Raw genomic sequence first — 20,195 nt, 5'->3', positions numbered from 1 at the left:
CTCGCCGATTGGGTTTTGGCTAAGCTTCGGAAAAAGCTTGAGTATTGGAAACTGGCAACCTGGCCTTTGCACGTTCGTCTTTGAATAGTGCAGTCCATCCTTGTGGCATATATTCAATTTTACTTGCCATTGATCATGTTCACTAAGGCAGATCTTACATCTTTCATGTCTGTCTTTATGGAACTCTTCTGGCGATCCAAACATGGCAGAAAAAGTCTCACGCTGCTTTCGATGCATCACATTTGTTCTCCCAAGATGCATGGTGGATTGAACATCACGGATATTCATGTGCATATTCTTGCCCACAGGGGGAAAATGTTGCTGCAATTTCTGCAAGGTGATCAGCCTTGGGCTCTTATGATTAGGACTCTGGTCACTCATATCAGTATTTCTGCATTTGGTCATTGGCAACTCGATCACTGGGATTTCTTTTTTGGCTGCACTGATGGCACTTTGCCTGGATGCCCTTTTGTCTCCCGCTTGCTTCTTGACTGAAAGCATGTTCTTTCTCATCTAGAATGGAATGAACGGCAATCTTTGCTTGGGAATTCTTTGAGAGCTGAAAGCATTCACTGGTCGAAAGCCTTTCAGCCTCCCTTGGCTTTACAGGAACCTCGACGTTCCTACTTTGTCTCGTTTAAAGGCATTACTGTACCTGCATTGTATAAAATCCTTTTGCCTCAACCTTGGGTTTCAGAGAGAGGTGATTCTGTTTGGCGAATGCATCGCCCAGCCAAGTGGTGGAGGAAAAGATTACAACAACTTTGGGCCTATATAGTACCGCTTCGGCAACAGGTTTTCTTTTGGCGAGTTCTTTTGGAAGTGTTTCCATCTGGACAGCTATTAGCTCATCGACACATTGCTCCTGCACTTTGCCATAGATGTTCTGCTTCTTTGGAGACTGTGCCTCACTTGTTTTGGCATTGTCTGTGCTCTCGTGAGTTTTTTGATCTGCTTCGACAGCACCTGCGAGCAAGATTCCCATCTGTTCCGTTTGGAAAGTTCTTCTGGCTATTTGGGTTTCATCCATCTAGACCGGAGTTTCATCTTTTCTTCGTTTGGGTTCACTACTGGGCACTATGGACTTCATGGACATATAGGAATTGTAAAGTCTTTGGTGATCCTACTTTCTCTCTGTTTGGCTTTTTTAGGCATTCTCTGTAGCAATCTTTCTTTGATTGCTTGCAGACCCGCTGCATAGATCATGAGGTCTTTCTGGCATATACTGAAATTTTCAGTTGATGTAATTGTAGCACCTTTTTTTGAGGTTGCTACTCGTATAATATAATCAATCAAAGATTTCACCAAAAAAGTGAGAGAGATAAAAAGTGAGATTCCGTGCTAGCCCTCGTGCTCCCACACTACAGCTGCTTGTTTCTTGCTTAGTTTGACACCCTCGAGGTTCCTTTTGACGTCCGTTTTGTGTCCGTACACACTGTCAAAAAATCAATGAAAAAATAGATAAATAAATAAATAAAACAAAATAAAAATCGTACTGTCAAAAATCCATAGGACTTTGTCCGTACAGTCCATACAGTTATGTCCGTACAGTTTGCCTATCAGAAAAAAAAAAATTTTTAATGTCGAAAATCCTTACGATTTTGTCCGACAGTTTTGTCTGTACAGTCGGGAAAGTCCATACAGTTTGCCTGTCAGAAAAAAAAAAACTTTTTTGTACCGTCAAAAATCCGTACGATTTTGTCCGTACAGCCAAGAAAAAACCATTCAATTTTGTACCTACTGCGCTTTCCTCCTTGTAAAGCGTTGCTGCTTCCAAGTTTTTTCCTTAACTCGAATGGCGGATTATTCCTATGAGAAAACCTTTCACAAAGACAAGTCCGTTTCCAACAAGAAACAAAAACAGGTGATGGATTTAGATGATTCCCTTCATGACTGTGCTATGGCTCAGCTTGTTTATGAGGTTATGCATGAAGGGTTTGAAGACACCCGTAAAGGTTGGAAAGATCCACTTCCCACCACTGGCATTATGGTGGAAGTGGATGATATATTTGATCCAGTTACGGAGTATGCAAAGCATGCCATTATAATTTTCTTCCCAGAACGGATGCCTGCTGCTGCAGATGTTGGGAATTGGTTGACTCGAACCCTAGGTGGTTCTTATGTCAAAAAAGTTCATTATGTAGCGAGGGCCTTTTTTGAGATCATCATGGCTGATGAGAAGCACCGTCAAGTTTTGCTGGAGCACTCTCCTCTTTTCTATGGCCAGCAAATGGTCCATGTTTTGCCTTGGTCTCCCACCAGGGATTATCAGGCATTGATTCGGCATCGTTGCCCTGTTTGGGTAGAAGTTGTGGATTTTCCTCAATGCTTGTCTTCTCTTCTACCTAAAATTGCAGCTTCCCTCAGTAAGGTGGTATGTCCACCGCGACCCAATGGAAATTCGAATCGCTTCTACATTTTGTGGGATACAGATCATCCCACTCTAGCTTCATACTCGGTTACTGTGAATAATGTTTCCATGGGGAGTGCCTTTTACAAGCTCAAGTGGGGGCTATTTGCAGGTGCTTGCTTTGAATGCAAGCAATTTGGGCACATGGCTTCACAATGCTTCTCTTCTACCTAAAATTGCAGCTTCCCTCAGTAAGGTGGTATGTCCACCGCGACCCAATGGAAATTCGAATCGCTTCTACATTTTGTGGGATACAGATCATCCCACTCTAGCTTCATACTCGGTTACTGTGAATAATGTTTCCATGGGGAGTGCCTTTTACAAGCTCAAGTGGGGGCTATTTGCAGGTGCTTGCTTTGAATGCAAGCAATTTGGGCACATGGCTTCACAATGCCCTTCCCAAGCTCCACGGATGCCAGTGCAAGCTGAAATGGTTCAGCCTTTGAATAAGAATGCTAATGCCTCTTGTGTGGTCAAAAACAAAGGGGTCAAACACTTTTTCTCTGTTCAAGACATAGGCAAAGCCCCGGCAGTCTCACATGGTAATTGATGGTCCCAAATGGAAACTGGTCTCGATGTATATCAGGCAATTGCAGCCTGATATAATTGCTTTGCAAGAGCATAATCAGCATATGTATGTTGGTCAAATAGGCCATTTTACTGGTAATGATATCTTCTATGCTGGAGAGCACTCCTTTCTGGTGTGGCTTTTTTGGTAAAGCACGACCTTCAGCCTGTTGTGGCTCTCAATGATCGCCATGGTAGATGGATTATTGTTCAATGCCTTGTTCAAGGGGAAATTTTTGAATTTGCATCGGTTTATGCCCCCCAGTTCTCGTGATAGAGCTTTGATCTGGGCTGCCATGCATACTTATCCATGGCGACAACATGCCTTCATTTGTGGTGACTTTAACAATGCTCCTCAATCGGGTGACAACACCTCAGGCCACACTCATATGTTGGCTTATGAAACACAGGCATGGTCTGATTTTTTGCTTCAGTTGCGCCTGGTTGATCTCTGGAAGGAATTACAGCCCATGCTTCCGGGTTATACCTTTCAGCATAATGCTCAATCTTCTTATCGGGCACGCTTGGACATATGGTATCAGATTGATCCACAGCATTGTGATGCCTTTACTTGTCAAATTTGGGTTGATCATGCTTTCACACATTCGGATCATGCTCCTCTTTGGTTGAGGCTTTCCTTACATGAATTTCCCACTGACAGATTGCCTTGCCAAAGGCTTTTGCTGATTAATAATAGTTATCTGGAGCATGCTGACTTTAAAGCCTTGGTCTCTGATGCTATTCAGCCTCTCTCTCGTCAGATACGCATTGAGAAGAAAATCACAAGCAGATGGGCAAGTCCACAGCACATCATCTCCTTCGGACGTGAACAAGATGGGCACGCTAAGGAAGCTATATGCCTGGCAGCCAACAAAGAGACCACCCATAGCGCGCCTACCAAACAACACCACAAGAAAGCCACTGTCAAAGAGGGAGTTTACTGTTCTAGATGTAGCGGAGACGGTAAACCTTCCACCAAGCAAGAGATTTGTCAAGATGCCAAATATGATTCCCAAGCTCTTGAATCCACATCTGTGGGAGTAGAATATGATAATCTTTCTTGGCATAAAGATCTGCAAATTAAAAAGGATGGCTGGCCCTGATCAAACTTTCACTCCACCAAAGAAAGAGTAGTAAATAGGCGGGAGACGGGCTGAAAAGGTTGTAGCATGGTGGTGAGAATGCGACAAATAGGCCTGTGATGCAAACCCAAACAAATCCTGGCCTGAGGAAAGGAAAGTGTGAAACCCTATGATCATCCTCCATTGTAGAAATACCCAAACGATGCAGAAACTAAGCCTTTTTAGGCTGAATATGAGCTAAAGGAGTCTAAAGACACGGCTTAATGGATGGTCCGCAGACGGAGGGTATCCCCTTGAACTAGAGGAAGGCCTGACCAATGCAGATGAGCCAAAAGGTGCGAGTAACCGAGTAGAAAAGGGGACACCCAGGAATATAACCATATAGATGCGTATACAGTTTTTTTTTTTGTAAAAGAAACTTTTCATTAAGAAGAATGTACATTGATAGCTATCCCAGAGTGGGACAATTGCTACTCAAAACTAAAAGTACTGAAAGAAAACTTCCAACTTGACCAAAGGAAGATCTCCAAGAAAATGCGCATCCTGGAGAGATTGAAACAAGGATGAATGAAAGAAATGAAAGATATCTATAGAACAATGCCCATACTGTCGAATGTTATGGGCATGATAGATAGACCATAGAGCCCAAAAAAGACATCAAGAAAAGAAGTGAGTAAAGTATGGTCTAGAGACATAGCGACCAAGCGCGCACACATACTTTTTTTGTTAGTGAAATCTTTTATTTCTGTGTGAGAAACCCCAAAAAGAGGTAAAAGCCCACCAATAAGTACAAATAAAAAATTTAGAAGTAAAGCCTCAGCGCAAAAGTCATGAGGCAGCCAAGCGCGCACGCACACACACACATACACATACACATACACGTATTTATTTATTTATTTGGTGAAAACTTTGAATGCTTAATATTACAAGGTAGCTATCCCAAAACTGAGGAAGCGTACATCAAGAGAAAATCTCCGTGTAGGAGATCCTCCATTACACATACACACACACAATTTTTCTTTTTTGGGTGAAAATACACACACACGTGTGTGTGAGATCCTCCATCACACACACACACACACACACACTCTTTCTTTTTTTTTTGGTGAGAAATTTTGCCTTTATGTTACAGAGTCAGCATCCCAAAGCAGGATGTGCTCAAAAACATCAAGAGAAGATCTCAATATAGGACAAATATGCATCTTGATCTATAGACCCTGTTTGCAGGGAATCAAAAAAAGATTGCTGCAAAGAGTGCCTGAAGAAAGAGTAAGGTGAGAAAAAAGGATCACCAAAAACTCTATGATTTCTGTCTTTCCATAGAGTCCAAAGTGCCCAATATCCAATGCAAAGAAAAAACAAATCAAAATCCTGTCTAGGTGGGTGAATCCCAAACAACCAGAAGCATCTTCCAAAAATAAAACTTGGAAATCTGGTTCTCGAAAGCTGGCCCAGGAATCCACCAAGGAAATCACGTGTATGAGAGCAAAGCCAAAGAAGGTGTGGCACTATCTCTTGCGGAGCTAAGCATCTGCAACAAATATCCGGAGCAATATGTTTGCGTGCCAGAACTTGCCCAGATGGAAAAACTACCAATAAAACTCTCCATAGAAACACCTGTGTCGAAGAGAAAGTTTTGATTCCCAAATTCCACATAATCTCCATCGCCACCACTTTGCAAGACAATTCATATGCCAAAGGTTATTTGCCCATTGCGAAACCCAAGGTAAGGGCAAAAGAACTTTGTAAAGCGAAGAAACCGTAATACGAGACAGCCGCAAAGGACGGCATGTCGACCCTGGCAAATGAAGAGTCCAGTCTTGCAGCCGGTCCTCTATCTCCAAAGTATGAACTGGAATAGAATTTTGAATCATATAGATAATGTGACGCCATATTGGACGAAGTTTTTCTAGCTCTTTGGTTTTCATCCACCCAGACCAGAGTTTCATCTTTTCTTTGTTTGAGTTCGCTATTGGGCACTCTGGACTTTATGGACAGATAGGAACTGTAAAGTCTTTGGTGATCCCATATTTTCCTTGTTTGGTTTTTTTAAGCGTTCTCTGCAGACGCACTGTATAGATCATGATGTATATTTAGCATACACTGAGATTTTCAGTTGATGTACTTTTGGCTGCCTTGTTTTGAGGTTGCTACTCTTGTAATATAATCAATCAAAAGTTTTCACTAAAAAAAAATTGTGTGTGTTTGCACCCTTGCCTTTGGATATTGGCAGCTCACTCCCTGGGACTTCATTTTGGGTTCTATTGATGGAAAAATCAAAGGTTGTCCACTAATTTCCAATATGTTGATGGATTGGAAACACATTCTTTTCGCACTTGGAATGGCATGGCAGGGATGCTTTTTAGGCTAATTCTTCACGGGGGAAAGCATCCATTGGTCCAGAGTCTTCTCCCCTCCGTTGGCTTTGCAGGAGCCTTGACATTCTTATTTTTTGAGTCTCAAGGGGATCCACTCGGTTGCAAATGTGATCCACGATGATGGGACCCCTCTTTCTTTTCCCCACGTCGGAATGATCTGTCACACCAAGATGCATATCACTTTGGAAGACCTCTGCGGGACAAAAAAAAAGACTGCTGCCATCTTTGTTCCAGCTCTCCACAAACTGGAAACTCTACACGAGGATCAACTCTACACGAGGATCAAATCCTACGGACAGCTCCTCCTCGCATCGCCAGCACCGGCTTCCATCGACGCTCACGGGCATCTCTGCATGAAGCTCACAACGCTTCAGATCAGAGATCATTCTCAAAGTCCTATTACTAAGGTTACCATTGAGTGACACATGGCAGATGGGACTAGTTAAGTTAACCCATCCTAAGCCATGGTTAGGGGTGGTTAAGGTAGTATGGTTAAGTTTTCTTAGACTTGGGTTAACTCAGTCTGGTTAGAAGACTGCCACATGGCATAGTGCCACCCAAGCACAGTTCCTTTGTAAGCAAAGTTTGAATTCTGCAAAAAGACTAGTCGGGAATCTGGCTTGCAGGCGCTAGCGAAGAAGATCAATAAACTCACGAGAACATGAACAAAACCAGAATAAATGAGGCACAGTCTCTTGAAAACTCAAGCATCTGTAGCAACGAGCAGGAGCAATGTGTCTACAGGCCAACATCTGTCCAGATGGAAAAATGCCCAGAAGCACTCGTCAGAAGAAAACCTGTTGTCGAAGAGGAGTTTTGTAAGCCCAAAACTTCTTTAATCTCTTTCTCCACCACTTGGCTGTGCGATGCATTCGCCAAATAGAATTACCTTTCTCTGAAACCCAAGGTTGAAGCAAAAGGATTTTATACAATGCAAGCACCGTAATCTGAGATAGCCTCAAAGGGCGAGAAGAGGACCCTAATGAAGTCAAAGTCCAATCCTCCAACCTGTCCTAAAGTTCCAGAGCAGGAATCGGAAGAAAAGGCGAAAGTATATAAGCAATTTGTTGCCACAAAGCGCGATAATGAGAGCCCAAGCCATACCGTATAGTTGCCAAAGAAAAAGGTAGCATAGAGCCATCATCCTGAATAACATCAGCAATAGAAGTGATGCCCTTAAAAGAAACAAAATAGGAACACACACACACACACACACACACACTTTTTTTTTTTTTTTTTTTAAAACCAAGATACTTATATTATAAAACATTCATTTACATCCAGGCCGTGCTCAAAATAGAGCTACAGCCCTATCCATCAGAAACAGTAAAAGAAAAGTTGAATACAAGAAACATCCAAAACTTCCTCATGTAAGGCATCATATAAAGACTGCCTTAATGAGGCTCTGACAAACTCATAAGGATGCTGAAGAGGAGAATTCAGATATGCTTGGATGCGCTGCAGCCAGAGGGTCCATAAGGCCCAGTATCTGATCCAGTGGAAGAAGAGAGAATACTGTGACAAAGAAGCTGATAGTTTGCCATACATCCAGAAAAACCTGTAGAACCTGTGTGCTGGAAATCTGAGAGATAAAAAATAGGAGATTCTATCTAGAAGGTCTCTGGAATATGAACAAAACCACAATAAATGCGGAATACTCTCCGATGCAAGGTGACATCTTGGACAAAGAGGAGAAGCTATTCGTCGTTTAGCCAATTTCACTCCCACTGGGAGAATACCAACAATACATCTCCATAGGAATAGTCTTTGCTTCAATGGCATTTTCAACTTCCATATCATTTGCAATCTTCCTTTCCACCAGGCTAATGATTTGTTCAGATGCCATAAAGAATTAGCATGATGGGCAATCCAAGGAGGAGGTAATATTAATCTATAAGCCTGTATAGATGTCAATGACTGCAAAGGCTTAGAAGAAATGCTTGGACATGAAGACTGAAGGTGCCAATCTTGAAGCCTGTCACTGCCATTAAATGTCGGAATCGGAACCAGAGGAAGTAGGAGATCAGCAATAGCTTTCCAAATAGGTGTATGATGCATTGCCAGGTTGTATTGTCTACATGCTGCTGGAAAAAGGAGAATATTTCCTTGCATATCTACAACGTCATCAATGAACCGGATACCCATTTTCATAAGATTGTAAGCTCTGATGGGTTGTTGAACAGCAAGGGGAGAGGAAAACACAGCACTCCAATGAATACTCTCCAATCTGAGTGATGATGCTAGAGAAGCAGGATGAGGAGACCATTTGATGTGAGAGAGTACTTGCTTCCAATCCTGAATCAAGGAATTAGAAAATGGACAACCAGGGATTTTACCTTGAAATTTTCCAAGTACTACTTCCGATGGATCTACTATCCAATGTCCATAAGCATGTGTGCGCATCTGACCACACAAAATTGCTAGCATAATAGACCAAGGCTGCTCTTGTTGAAAGAATGTTTTGAGCATAGTGATCTTTCTTGCCAACACATGATATTTGATGTTTATTATATTCAAACCACCATGCATTCTGGGTGAGCAAAGCAATTCCATTTTGAGCAACCGTAAAGCTTTTTTATGAAGCTTGGTTTTCCAAAAAATCTCCATGGCTTGAGACATAAAAGATGAGAGATCTCGAGATGACCAATGTAATAGAGGAAGGTAGAACTGGACATAAGCTAGAACAATAGACTGGACAATTCGAAGCCGTACATGCAGAGGCCATGTGGAAATCTTCGAATATTGTAATTTGTCCTGAATTTTGTTGAACACCCACAACATTTGTTGCTTATTACTGATTTTCCAGCCAATAGGATAACCCAAATGTCTTACTATATTTTCCAGTTGAATAATCTGGCCTGGCCACAGAATAGCATGCCAATCACAAAGCTTGAGAGGCAAGAGTTTTGATTTCTGAAAATTAATTTTAAGACCAGCTGCCAACCCAAAATCTGAAAGGGTATCCATCAAGAGGCGAATCTCCAATGGACTGTTCTTTAGCATGAAGAATGAATCATCTGCATAGGCCTGCGCTATGAAGGGTCGTGAACCAGAAATCTGAAGCCCCTCTAGCTGTCCAGTATCAACCATGTGATCCATATAAAGAAGCAAAGGATGTGAAGCGATGGCATAAAGCAAGGCACTGAGAGGACATCCTTGTCGAACCGAACGTTCGAGAGTCCAAGACTCAGACAAATGTTTCCCTATAGAGCATTGTGCAGTAGAATTTGAATAAAGCCAATACATGACATTAGATAGCTTTGGCCCAAAACCAAGTTTTTGCATGATTTGAGAGACATAATCCCACTGTACTGTATTAAACGCCTTCGCCACATCCACCTGCATGACCAACACATCTTGATCTGAATATTTAGCATATTCCATTGCGATAAGAGTGTTAGTGATATTGTCATGTATGTGCCGTCTTGGAACAAAACCATATTGCCTGGGATGAAGTCCATCATGAAGGATATCCTTTATCCGATGCACCAACATTTTGGCAATCAGTTTGTATATCACCGGCATCAAAGTAATTGGTCTCCAGTCATCCATAGTCTCACAAAGAATCTTTTTGGGCACAAGCTTAACCAGACCATGCTTCCAAGCTGAGGGAAGATGTTGGTGCTGCCATGCTGCATTAATAAACTGCAGAATTGGACCCTTCATTTCTGGCCAAAAGGCTTCGAAAAATTCAACCGTCAGACCATCCCAGCCAGGGGATTTATGTTTACCCAAATGCTTAAGGGCTTCATCCAATTCATCATCTGAAAAAGACATTTCCAGCATTGAGGCTTTTTGCGGGGAGACAATGGGAGAAACAAGCTCAGTAAATCTGTTACGAGCCAATGCGACCTGAGGTGCAGAAGAAGATGGCTGAGAATAAAGGAGCTGAAAATGATCCAGACATTGTTTTTCCAGCTGAGAGAGAGACTGGGTCCAGAGACCATCTGATTTCCTTACCCTCATGATAGATTGGCTTTGTCTGTGTGCATGTAAGTTCCGGAAAAAAGATTTAGAGGAACAGCCCTTATCTAGCATAGGTTTAACTCTGGCCCTAATCTGCCATTTAGACAGCTTGCGTTTGTCATTGGCATCAATTATAGAGGAAGCACAAGATAATAAATGCTGCTCAGAATCAGATAGAGATCTTTGATGACTAATCTGTACAAGATATTGCTTGTATGATTTTGCCCACTGGATATGCTGTCTGGTTTCTGCCAAGTACCATCTTCCATATTCCTTGATGACATTTTGATTACGATGTATGAAAGAGATCCAAGCAAATTCCAGATCCTCCTGAGCATGGGATAGCAATGGCCTGCAAGCCAGTCTGATCATATGCTGAAATTTTTCGTGAGAAAGATAGAATTGATTAACCTGTAAATTTCTGACTGAAGAGAGCTGCAAGTCATCCAAAGGCATACCAAAAGAAAGGGTGAGCCAAAGTGGAATGTGATCAGATAATTGTTGTGAATAATCAGTCCACATCTGACATGTATATTCATCATATTGCTGAGCATGAATGAGATAAAATCTATCAAGCCTGGCCCAATAATCTGTAAAAGCATTATGATGATATGTAAATCCCATCACTGAAGGATGAGTTGCTGTCCATAAATCTGCAAATCGAAGTGATGATGTCATGTGTTCCCATTGCTGGATTTCAGAGGGCAGCATATGTGATTTATGCGTGGTATTGTCCTTCCAGTGAGGAGAATTGTTGAAATCACCACAAAGTAGAGCATTAGAGGACCAAGGATATTGCTTTATGGAGTTCCACATTTGAGCTTTGGAAGCTGAATTTTGAGAGGCATACAAAGATCCTATATCAAAAATCTCTCCATTGATCATACATTGGATAATCATCCATCGTCCACCTAGATCATTATATGCTATCAAGGGTTGCAGATCATGTCTGGCTAAAATGCACAGCCCAGAGAATTGTTCCGATCCTGAATAGAATATATCATATCCTGAATAAAACCCATGCTGTCCAGCAAAAAAATGCTGATTATGCTCTTGGAGACATACAACATCCGGATGAGTTGTATTTATATAATGCCAGAGAAGCCTCCATTTATTCTGGTTGCAGAGGCCCTGTATATTATAGGAAAAACATTTAAGAGAAGCACGCATGAAAATATATACAAGAGAATGATCGGTCCTCCAAAAGAGCGGGAGGCCTCAAACCTCTGCGATTGCCACAGGGTCTTGCTGACCCTCAGCTTCCAATTCCCTGATAATATCATCTTCTTCACAAAGGGGAAGACCCTTCTTGACTGCATTGACCCAAGCCTTTGAGATGGGGCTGCTTGAAGAGGTAGAAGATTGTCCTGGAGAAGGAGCAGAGGCATCCCAATTACGAGATTGGAGAGGTCTTTGTTTGAGAGGCACCGTCTTCTTTGCAGTCTGCCATCCCTCATGAGATGATGAAATATTTTCTCCTAACTTGCTTTTGCCTTTATCCTTATTTTGAGCTGAATTGGCCTGGCTCCCTGTATGAACTGAAGGCTTTGCTCCTTTAGCTTCAATCTTTTCCACATATGTCTTCTGACCTCCTTTATTAGATGGCAGAGGAATAGCAGCTGGAGGAGGTGGATGAAGGATAGAAGGACACTTCGAAGCAAGATGCCCAAATTTGTGACAAGAAAAACAAGCTCCAGCAAAAATGCCCCATTTTAAGGTGAAATATTTCTTGCCCAAATTAACACCCTCAATCTCAACTGCAATAGAAGAAGGGGTCGGTCTATCAGTATCCCATAAGATGCAAAAACGATTTTTATTACCTGTTGGACGAGGGGGATAGATCACTTGTCCCAATGTCATAGCTAAACCTGGAAGCTCTGTTCTCATATAATCTGGAAAATCAACCACTTCAACCCATACAGGGCAATGATGCTTGATGAGGTTCTGATAGTCCTTATTGGGGGACCAGGGCATGATATGCACCATCTGGCGACCAAAAAATAAAGGGGACATTTCCAGCATCTTTTGTTTTGTCAAAGCATCCAAAAGATGGACTTCATAAAATCCTTGGGAGGCAAAATAGACTCCTTCTACAAAGCATCCACCTAGGAGAGAATTCACCCATTGTCCCACATCATTAGCAGAGGGAATTTTGCCTGGGAAAAAGATGATAACTGCAGTTTGAGAGAGCTTCTTCAAAGGTTGCACAAGAGATGGCAGCTTCATTTTGTAAGTGAGTTCCGGAGCAGGTTGAATCCATTCCCTTCTGCTTTGTTGAAAATCATCATTCAGCATATCAAACACATAGGAAGCATCTTCAGAAGAAGGAGCTATGGGGGAAGAGGCTTCCCTTAATTGTCTTTTGGGTTCAGGAGAGAGGGCTCTCTTGACATAGTACTTGTTTGCTTCTGCCCTGGAGGCTAAGGGATTGAACAGATATCAAACAGGGAGAATCGGACAGGGCACAAAGAAAGGCTAGCAGGCTGTACGGACGCTGGGATGAAGCACTGTACGGACGCAGCGAAGAAACTGACAGAAACTGTACGGACAGATTGAGAGATTGCAGGAAAGGACTGACAAGCTGTACGGGATCACTTACAGGCTGTACGGGACAACAGACAGTCTGTACGGAAGAGTTAACGACTGTACAGAATGATTAAACGGGAAAAGTACGGACGGACTGTATGGACTTTGGGAAGGAAGACTGCAGGTAAGAACTGTCGTGCAGGGTTGAATGGAGCCGCGATGGTAAGGTAACCTGACGCAAAAGCCGTACAAGAACCGTACGACGGCCGTACGATGGTACGAACAAAAAGACGGGCGCCAAACAATGACGGACGACACTGATCAGCAAGCACTCAGACCCTCACGATCGACGCTCCTCGAAGCTACACACACACACCCCACCACCTCTCTCTCTCACACACACACGCACACACTTTTTTTTGGTAAAATCCATTGTATTTATAAGCTCATGAATTTACAATATGGGAAGTCTCCCACACACTAACATAGAACTCCGAAAGAGAGCCCGATAGAAGAACTCAAAAACAAGTAGAGAACACTTCAAGGCAAGTAGCATCCAAATCCCTTGCAGCAAGACTGTCATGTAAAGACTGCTTAAGGGACATTCTGAAGAAAATATATGCCTGAGGAAACTGTTGACCCATCCTAGAATGCAGTCTCTGTGTCCAGATGGTCCATAATACCCAAAAGCGAGTCCAATGAAAGAAAAGGAGTAATGGAGACATCTGAGATGAGCAGCATCCAAACATCCAGAAAAGTTTCCCAAATCTGATAGAAGGAAACCGAAGCCGCAGTAAATGAGAAACATGAGTGATCAATGTGCGAGAGTGCGGGCAAAACCATAATAAGTGAGGAACTGTCTCGCGGGGATGAGAGCAACGGGGGCAGAAAGGAGAAGCAATGCGGAGAGCTGCCAATTTCACCCCAATGGAAAAGGCTCCCACTATACATCTCCAAAAGAAAAGCCTCTGTTTCAATGGCAATTTGGTTTTCCAGATTTTCATGAGACGGGATTGCCACCAAGATAAAGGCCTATCCAAATTCCAAAGAGTGTTGGCATGCTTGTCAATCCATGGCTGTGGAAGAAGAAATCTGTAAACCTTCGAGGAAGTCAGATTGTGTATCGAGAGTGTATGTGTAGCAGGAGGTATGGAAGTCAAATTCCAGTCCATTAATCTGTCCTGTGCAAACAGTGGAGGAACCGGAACAAATGGCTGCAACATAGTTGAAAGTGTTCTCCAAATGGATCTATGATGCAGGCCCAAGGAGAATGTCCTGCAAGCTTGTGGAAATGAAAGTGTATAGCCTTGTTGATCCACAACATCACCAACAAATCTTATGCCCAATTTCATGAGATTATATGCTTTGATAGGTGCCTGTAAAGCGAGAGGCGATACAAACACCTTGCTCCAATGGATGCTTTCCAATCGAAAAGAATTGCCATGATGAGAGGAAGCACCTGTCCATTTTGCATATGAAAGAATTCTCTTCCAATCATGAAGAAAAGCAGTAGAAACAGGGCAACCAGGAATTTTTCCCTGAAAGGTAGATAAAACTGCTTCCCAGTGATCTGTAATCCAATGCCCATATGCATGGGAAGCCATGTTTCCACACATAGCTGCTAACATAATAGCCCATGGTTGTTTTTGCTGAAAAAAATCAGCAATCATAGTGCTCTTTCTTGCCAACATATGAACCTGGAGATTGAGAATATTCAGCCCCCCATGAGTCTTGGGTGAACAAATAGACTGCATAGGTAGTAGTCGCAAAGCTTTTTTAAGAGATTTGCTTTTCCAAAATATCTCCATAGCTTGGGACATATAAGAGGCCAAATGCTTGAAAGACCAAGGAAGAAGAGGCAAATAAAATTGCACATATGCCATAATGATGGACTGTACTATCCGGAGTCGAACATGTAGAGGCCAAGTGGACAAATGCCAGTATTCCAGCTTCTTATTGATCTTTTGAAGCACCCATTTGAGCTGTTGCTGCGGAGTAATATTCCAGCCAATGGGGTATCCGAGATGTCTGACAATAGTAAGGGAAGAGATAATGTGGCCTGGCCAAAACAGTGCATGCCAATCAGCTTCTTTCAAAGCTAGAAGTTTTGATTTCTGAAAATTGATATGCAGTCCAGCAGCTATGCCAAAATCATTCAGTGTATGCATCAAACGAGAAAGATCACTTTGAGAATTCCTTGGCATGAAGAATGAATCATCAGCATAGGCCTGTGCAAGAAAAGACTGTGCCCCTGGAATTTGCAAACCATGAAGCTGTCCTGTATCTGTCAGATAGTCCATATGCAAGAGTAACGGATGGGTAGCAATGGCATACAGTAGGGAACTAAGAGGGCAACCCTGTCTCACTGAGCGAGTCATAGTCCAGGTTCTTGACAACCCACCACCAAGCAAGCACTGTGCCGTGGCGTGAGAATAAAGCCAGTAAATGATGTGGACAAGTCGAGAGCCAAATCCCAATTTTTGCATAGTTTGAGAGATGAAATCCCAATGGACAGTATCAAAAGCTTTCGCAATGTCTACTTGCAGAATGAGAACATCTTGTTTAGAATATTTGGCATACTCAATCGCAAGCAAGGCATTGGAGATATTGTCAGTGATCTGCCTTCTGGGGACAAACCCATACTGCCTAGGATGAAGTCCTGCTTGCAAGAGGAAGCGAACCCTGAGGACAATCATTTTAGCAATGAGTTTGTAAATGACAGGCATGAGGGATATAGGCCGCCAATCAGCCATCGTCTCACACAACCTTTTTTTGGGAATCAATTTTACTAGGCCATGTTTCCAGGATGGAGGAAGAGATTGTTCTGCCCAAGCATGATTGATCATTAGAAGGAGAGTATTCTTGAGATCACCCCAAAATGCACGGAAGAATTCAACAGTCAGTCCATCCCAACCAGGGGAGCTGCTTTTGCGTAGATGACTCAAAGCATCTTCCAGTTCACTAAGCATAAAAGGCTGTTCCAATGCATGGGCCTGTTCCCGAGATACTATGGGCTGAACATGCATAAGAAATTGAGACCTGGCTGCATTTACTTGCATCAAATGATCAGGTTGAGAGGAAAGGAGCTGCTGAAAGTGACTAGAACATTGCAATTCCAAGTCTGATTTGGAAGTGGTCCAGGTGCCATCAGCCTTCTTGATCCTGCAAATATCCTCCTTTCGCCTATCCGCATGGAGACTTTTAAAAAAGGCTCACACACACACGCACACACACAAACACCACACACACACACACACACACACACACACACGTGTATATATGTGTGTGTCTGTCTCAAAAAACAGTAAGACATTTTGTCAACTCTCAACATATGGTATATTATCAGCTTTTTGTCAGTCACCCCCTGCATGGGGTATGAGATGGATATCAAGGGACTCTAGGAAAGTATAGACCAACCACATTCCTTTTTTTGGACACTAGACCAAATTTTCTCATTTCTCTAGTGCACACAAGGTTTTGATGGCAACAGTCTTTTCCAACATAATTGCAGTATTTTATGGTTCCTTGGATTGCAATGGTCTATATGACCGACCTTTCTATCTCAAGGAATGTTTTCTCTTTTATTTCAGTCAGTCTATTTATGTCAGTCCAGCTTTCTAAGATAAAAATACATTTCTGCCAGCTAATATGTCTCTATTGTGATGATGTCCAGAGGTAACAGCATGTGGGTGGATGCATCCCTGGTCCCCCAAAAGTTAAAATGAACCCAACTTGTGTGATTCGATACTATGTTCTGTGAATGAAGAGTTGGGACAGCGCTGGGTTACAAAATACATAAACATAACAATTTGGATCAAAATGGCACAAGTGTGAAAACATACATGAACATTGAAGTCATAATCCATACTTGTAGGCAAAAGCTTGCGAAGTATGAAGACCTGAACAGTGTCACAACAACACTCAATCTTAGCCAAAATTTCATCTGCTAACACCAAGCATCAAATGCAAATAATCTTTCACTCAGGTAAGCCAAAAAAACATGGAACGACTAAAACCTCTCCTGGAGTGTCTAGAACAGGTTGCCGGTAGGTTGACCCTACTATCAACTTTGGAGTTGCATCTGCAAACTGATGATATCTTCACATGATACCATAGGTAGCAAGAAAAGGTTAAATCAGGAAAAAAAAAATGCAATTCTTGAAAATCAACTAGTTCAATCCTGCAAGCTCCAAGAGTATTTATCCCTAACAAAAGCCCAAGCCAAGAGTCTGTCAGTAGGCTCATTGTACTTTGCAAAATTCTGCAACATTTCAAAGCCCAAGAGACACTATAGGAAAGGAAAGAGAAGTCCACCAACTAAACTTAATATTATAACCTTATTATTATAAAATAATAACAGGCTTTACGTGGCACAATCATCTACATGGGAACATGGCCCAGATGCCCATTCACTACAGCAAACCATTAACTTTATAGGACACACCAAAGCTTCCTAAGCAATCTGCAATACAATTTCTAACTGCAAAGAAAACCAACATGTGATGTCAGAGTAATATTGTAAGTGCCTCACCAACTTCCTCGAGTTTATTATGCTGGTGAACTTGGATCTCTTAAGAGATTGATCGTATATAAGGGACCCAAAAGTGATATATAGCATCGTCCGACAAACACTGACTCTCATATAAAACCAATTTTCAAATGAAGAGTGATTGAAAATAAACCTCCACCATTTTCAATTATCATGACAAATACAATAAAAGAATCAACAGCAGCTATGCACACTGCAGAAAACAAGACAGCAAAACCACAGCCATGTGCACACTGATCCTTTTGAAAAGACTTGTTTTGGAGTTTGAACTCAAGACAGACCTCCTTTCGAAGACAACAATAGTTGCAGAAGAGTCACATTGCAGAGAATGCCCCAAATTTGGTGGCAAGTATACAAATGAGTCCACCTACAAGAAATACCGTACACAATCCACTAGAATATAAGTTTTCAAAGCTGAACTCTCATGTGCAGCACAACCAGAAGTCCATGTATGCAAACAAAGTGATTTGCAATCTGAGAAGAATCATTTTGACATTAAACAGATAAACTTTCTTTGGAATTCAGCTTAAGGTTCTAGATAAAGAGCACAAATGGGTTTTCCATCCTTACAGCATCTGAAAGTAAACAGCACTTTCTGTTTAAGTTTTCATATACTTTTTTTTTGCCGAAAAAACAGTGCTAATTATATTACTTCGAGAACAAGATACAAGAGGTCATACTCTCACGAACCGGACGCAGCCCAAAAGGTAGCATAATAGATCATACTCTCACGGAGGGATATGCTGAGTGTGAATGAACAGCCATCGGGGTGGTGAGTAGTGCCACCGAAGGCCCTGCGTAGTCTGCTCGAAGAAGAGGCACTGTGTGGCCCAAGCCTGGAGGAAGCGTCTCCGCTTCTCCTGACCGGCCCGGGAGTCTCCCTGAATCTGGTCCCACTGGCCTCTGAGGGTATGAATAATCTCACTCCAAATCTCCGCCATGATCTGGGCAGTCGATAAGGAGGTGCCACCGAGGATCTGCGCGCAGCGCGAGGTCCAGATGTGCCATCCTGTAATGCTGCTGATAATCTCCCAGACTGGCTGCCTCTCCCGAACTCCTGTATCAGCCTCTGCTAGGTGCTGTGGGATACCCTCGAGCGGCCCCCACGTCCCCTGTGTGATAAGGAAAGTGGGGTCCTGCTGGCATGCCTCGAACAAGTGATGAAGACCAGGTGCGGTGCTGCACCAACAGAACGCGCCCCAAGTGATCACTCCTAGCTCTGGTGCTGCACGAGCAAGAAGCCCGAAAGTCCACCTCCACACTTCCTGGGCGCGCGTGCAGCTCCACAGGCAGTGTTTTGGTGACTCCTCATCCGCATGGCAAATCTGACAGCAACCGTCCTGGCCTATCTGCCTCAACCAGCTCCCCACTGGAAGACCTTTGTGGGTAAGAAGCCACAGGAAGTATGAGATCTTCCGCGGCCGCCAGCTCTCCCACAAGGCCTTCCAGAATGCCTGCAAAAAGAACCTGGAAATACCCTGTGCGTACCAGCTAGGACGCTGGGTGGGGGGGCGGCTCTGCATCCTCCCGAGAACTCGCCTGCCCAGAGTCGTGCTGTAAGCGAAGAAGGAAGTCGGCCCCTGTCCTGTCACAATCTCTGGCCACCACCACTCTCCTGGGTCCCACTCAAGTTCTGACAAGGCCCGCCCCTCCCAGAGCCAAAGACGCCAAAGCTGCAGCTGGTCCTGCTCGATACTAGGGTCGGTATGCCAGACCTTCCCCAGAAGGCCTACGACCCTAACCCTCTGCCACGGGAGTAGGGGGTCGATGAGCGCATCCTCTCTCCTGAGTCGTCCATCCCCTGAAACCGCGAAGAAGGCGATAGAGGAGTCATCCAAACGTCCTGCGACCACCAGTGGGATGCCACGGGGGGTGAACTGTCCCAGCCAGTGGGTGTCTCCAGGCATGAGGACCTGAGGCTCAGGTGGAGCCAACCAAGCGGCTGGGATCGCACCGTCGATCTCCGTGCGTCTCGCCTGGACTCCGCGTGCACCTCCAGCTGCATCTGCAAGATCGGCCATCTCCAGATGTCTGTACGTATCCCTCCAAACTCGAAGGGACCGGGCTGGCCCCCTCATCCAGCCGTCCCACCTGATATGTGATCTCTCCCCCAACTGAAGGCCCTCGGCGTCTCTGACCTGCCCATTCCAGACGAGCGGCTGGCGATCGATCTCCTCCTGACAGCTGGGCTGGGACTGAATGAGACTGAGACGGAGCCGCCTCCAAACCATGAGGAGGCTACGAACGAGTGGGGAGCGGGGCTGAGTGAGCGGGGCGGAAGTGAAGATCCACCTGAAGGACGGTAGCCACTCTCCACCTCGGCGCGGGACACAAGAGCCGACTCCCTGCTGAAGTAACATCTTCCACGTCTGCCCCCCTGGGGTCAAACCGCGGATGATAAGCTTGCCTAACAAGGCCTGACTCTGAAGCTCTGGATCAATGACCCCCAGACCACCCTCAGCCTGCGGAAGAATGACTGTCTGCCAAGCAACCCTGGCTCTGGTATCTCTATGCCCATCCTCCCCAGACCAAAGAAAGTTCCGAACCAACCTCCTGAGCTGTGCCACGCTGGATCTCGAGAAGCACCAACAGGAAGCCACATACCAAGCCGTGGCTAGAAGGACCTGGTTAACTACCAAAGCACGACCTGCAAGGGAAAGCTTAGCAGTGCTCCAGAAAGCCAGCTTCCGTCGGATGGAATCTAGCACCGGGAGAAA

The 20,195-nt window shown here is 43.8% G+C and overlaps 1 protein-coding gene across 3 annotated transcripts in view; it reads right to left on the bottom strand.

The window, feature by feature from the left end:
• The window catches only part of UGLYAH (ureidoglycine aminohydrolase), a 154,449-nt gene that overhangs the window by 68,159 nt on the left and 66,095 nt on the right, over nucleotides 1-20,195 (bottom strand). For all 3 annotated transcript variants that reach the window (XM_087383596.1, XM_087383595.1, XM_087383597.1), the window contains 3 exons: nucleotides 17,760-17,845; nucleotides 16,946-17,027; nucleotides 16,772-16,828 (listed from right to left, as the gene is read on the bottom strand). In XM_087383596.1, coding sequence (XP_087239722.1) covers nucleotides 16,772-16,828; nucleotides 16,946-17,027; nucleotides 17,760-17,845 — 225 coding nt within the window. The remainder of the gene's footprint in view (nucleotides 1-16,771; nucleotides 16,829-16,945; nucleotides 17,028-17,759; nucleotides 17,846-20,195) is intronic.

This window comes from Dipteris shenzhenensis, chromosome 13 (genome assembly GCF_047967505.1).
Source record: "Dipteris shenzhenensis isolate YYH24624 ecotype China chromosome 13, Dip_SZ_1.0, whole genome shotgun sequence".
NCBI classification, from domain to species: domain Eukaryota; kingdom Viridiplantae; phylum Streptophyta; class Polypodiopsida; order Gleicheniales; family Dipteridaceae; genus Dipteris; species Dipteris shenzhenensis.
This window is presented reverse-complemented; position numbering and strand designations above follow the sequence as displayed.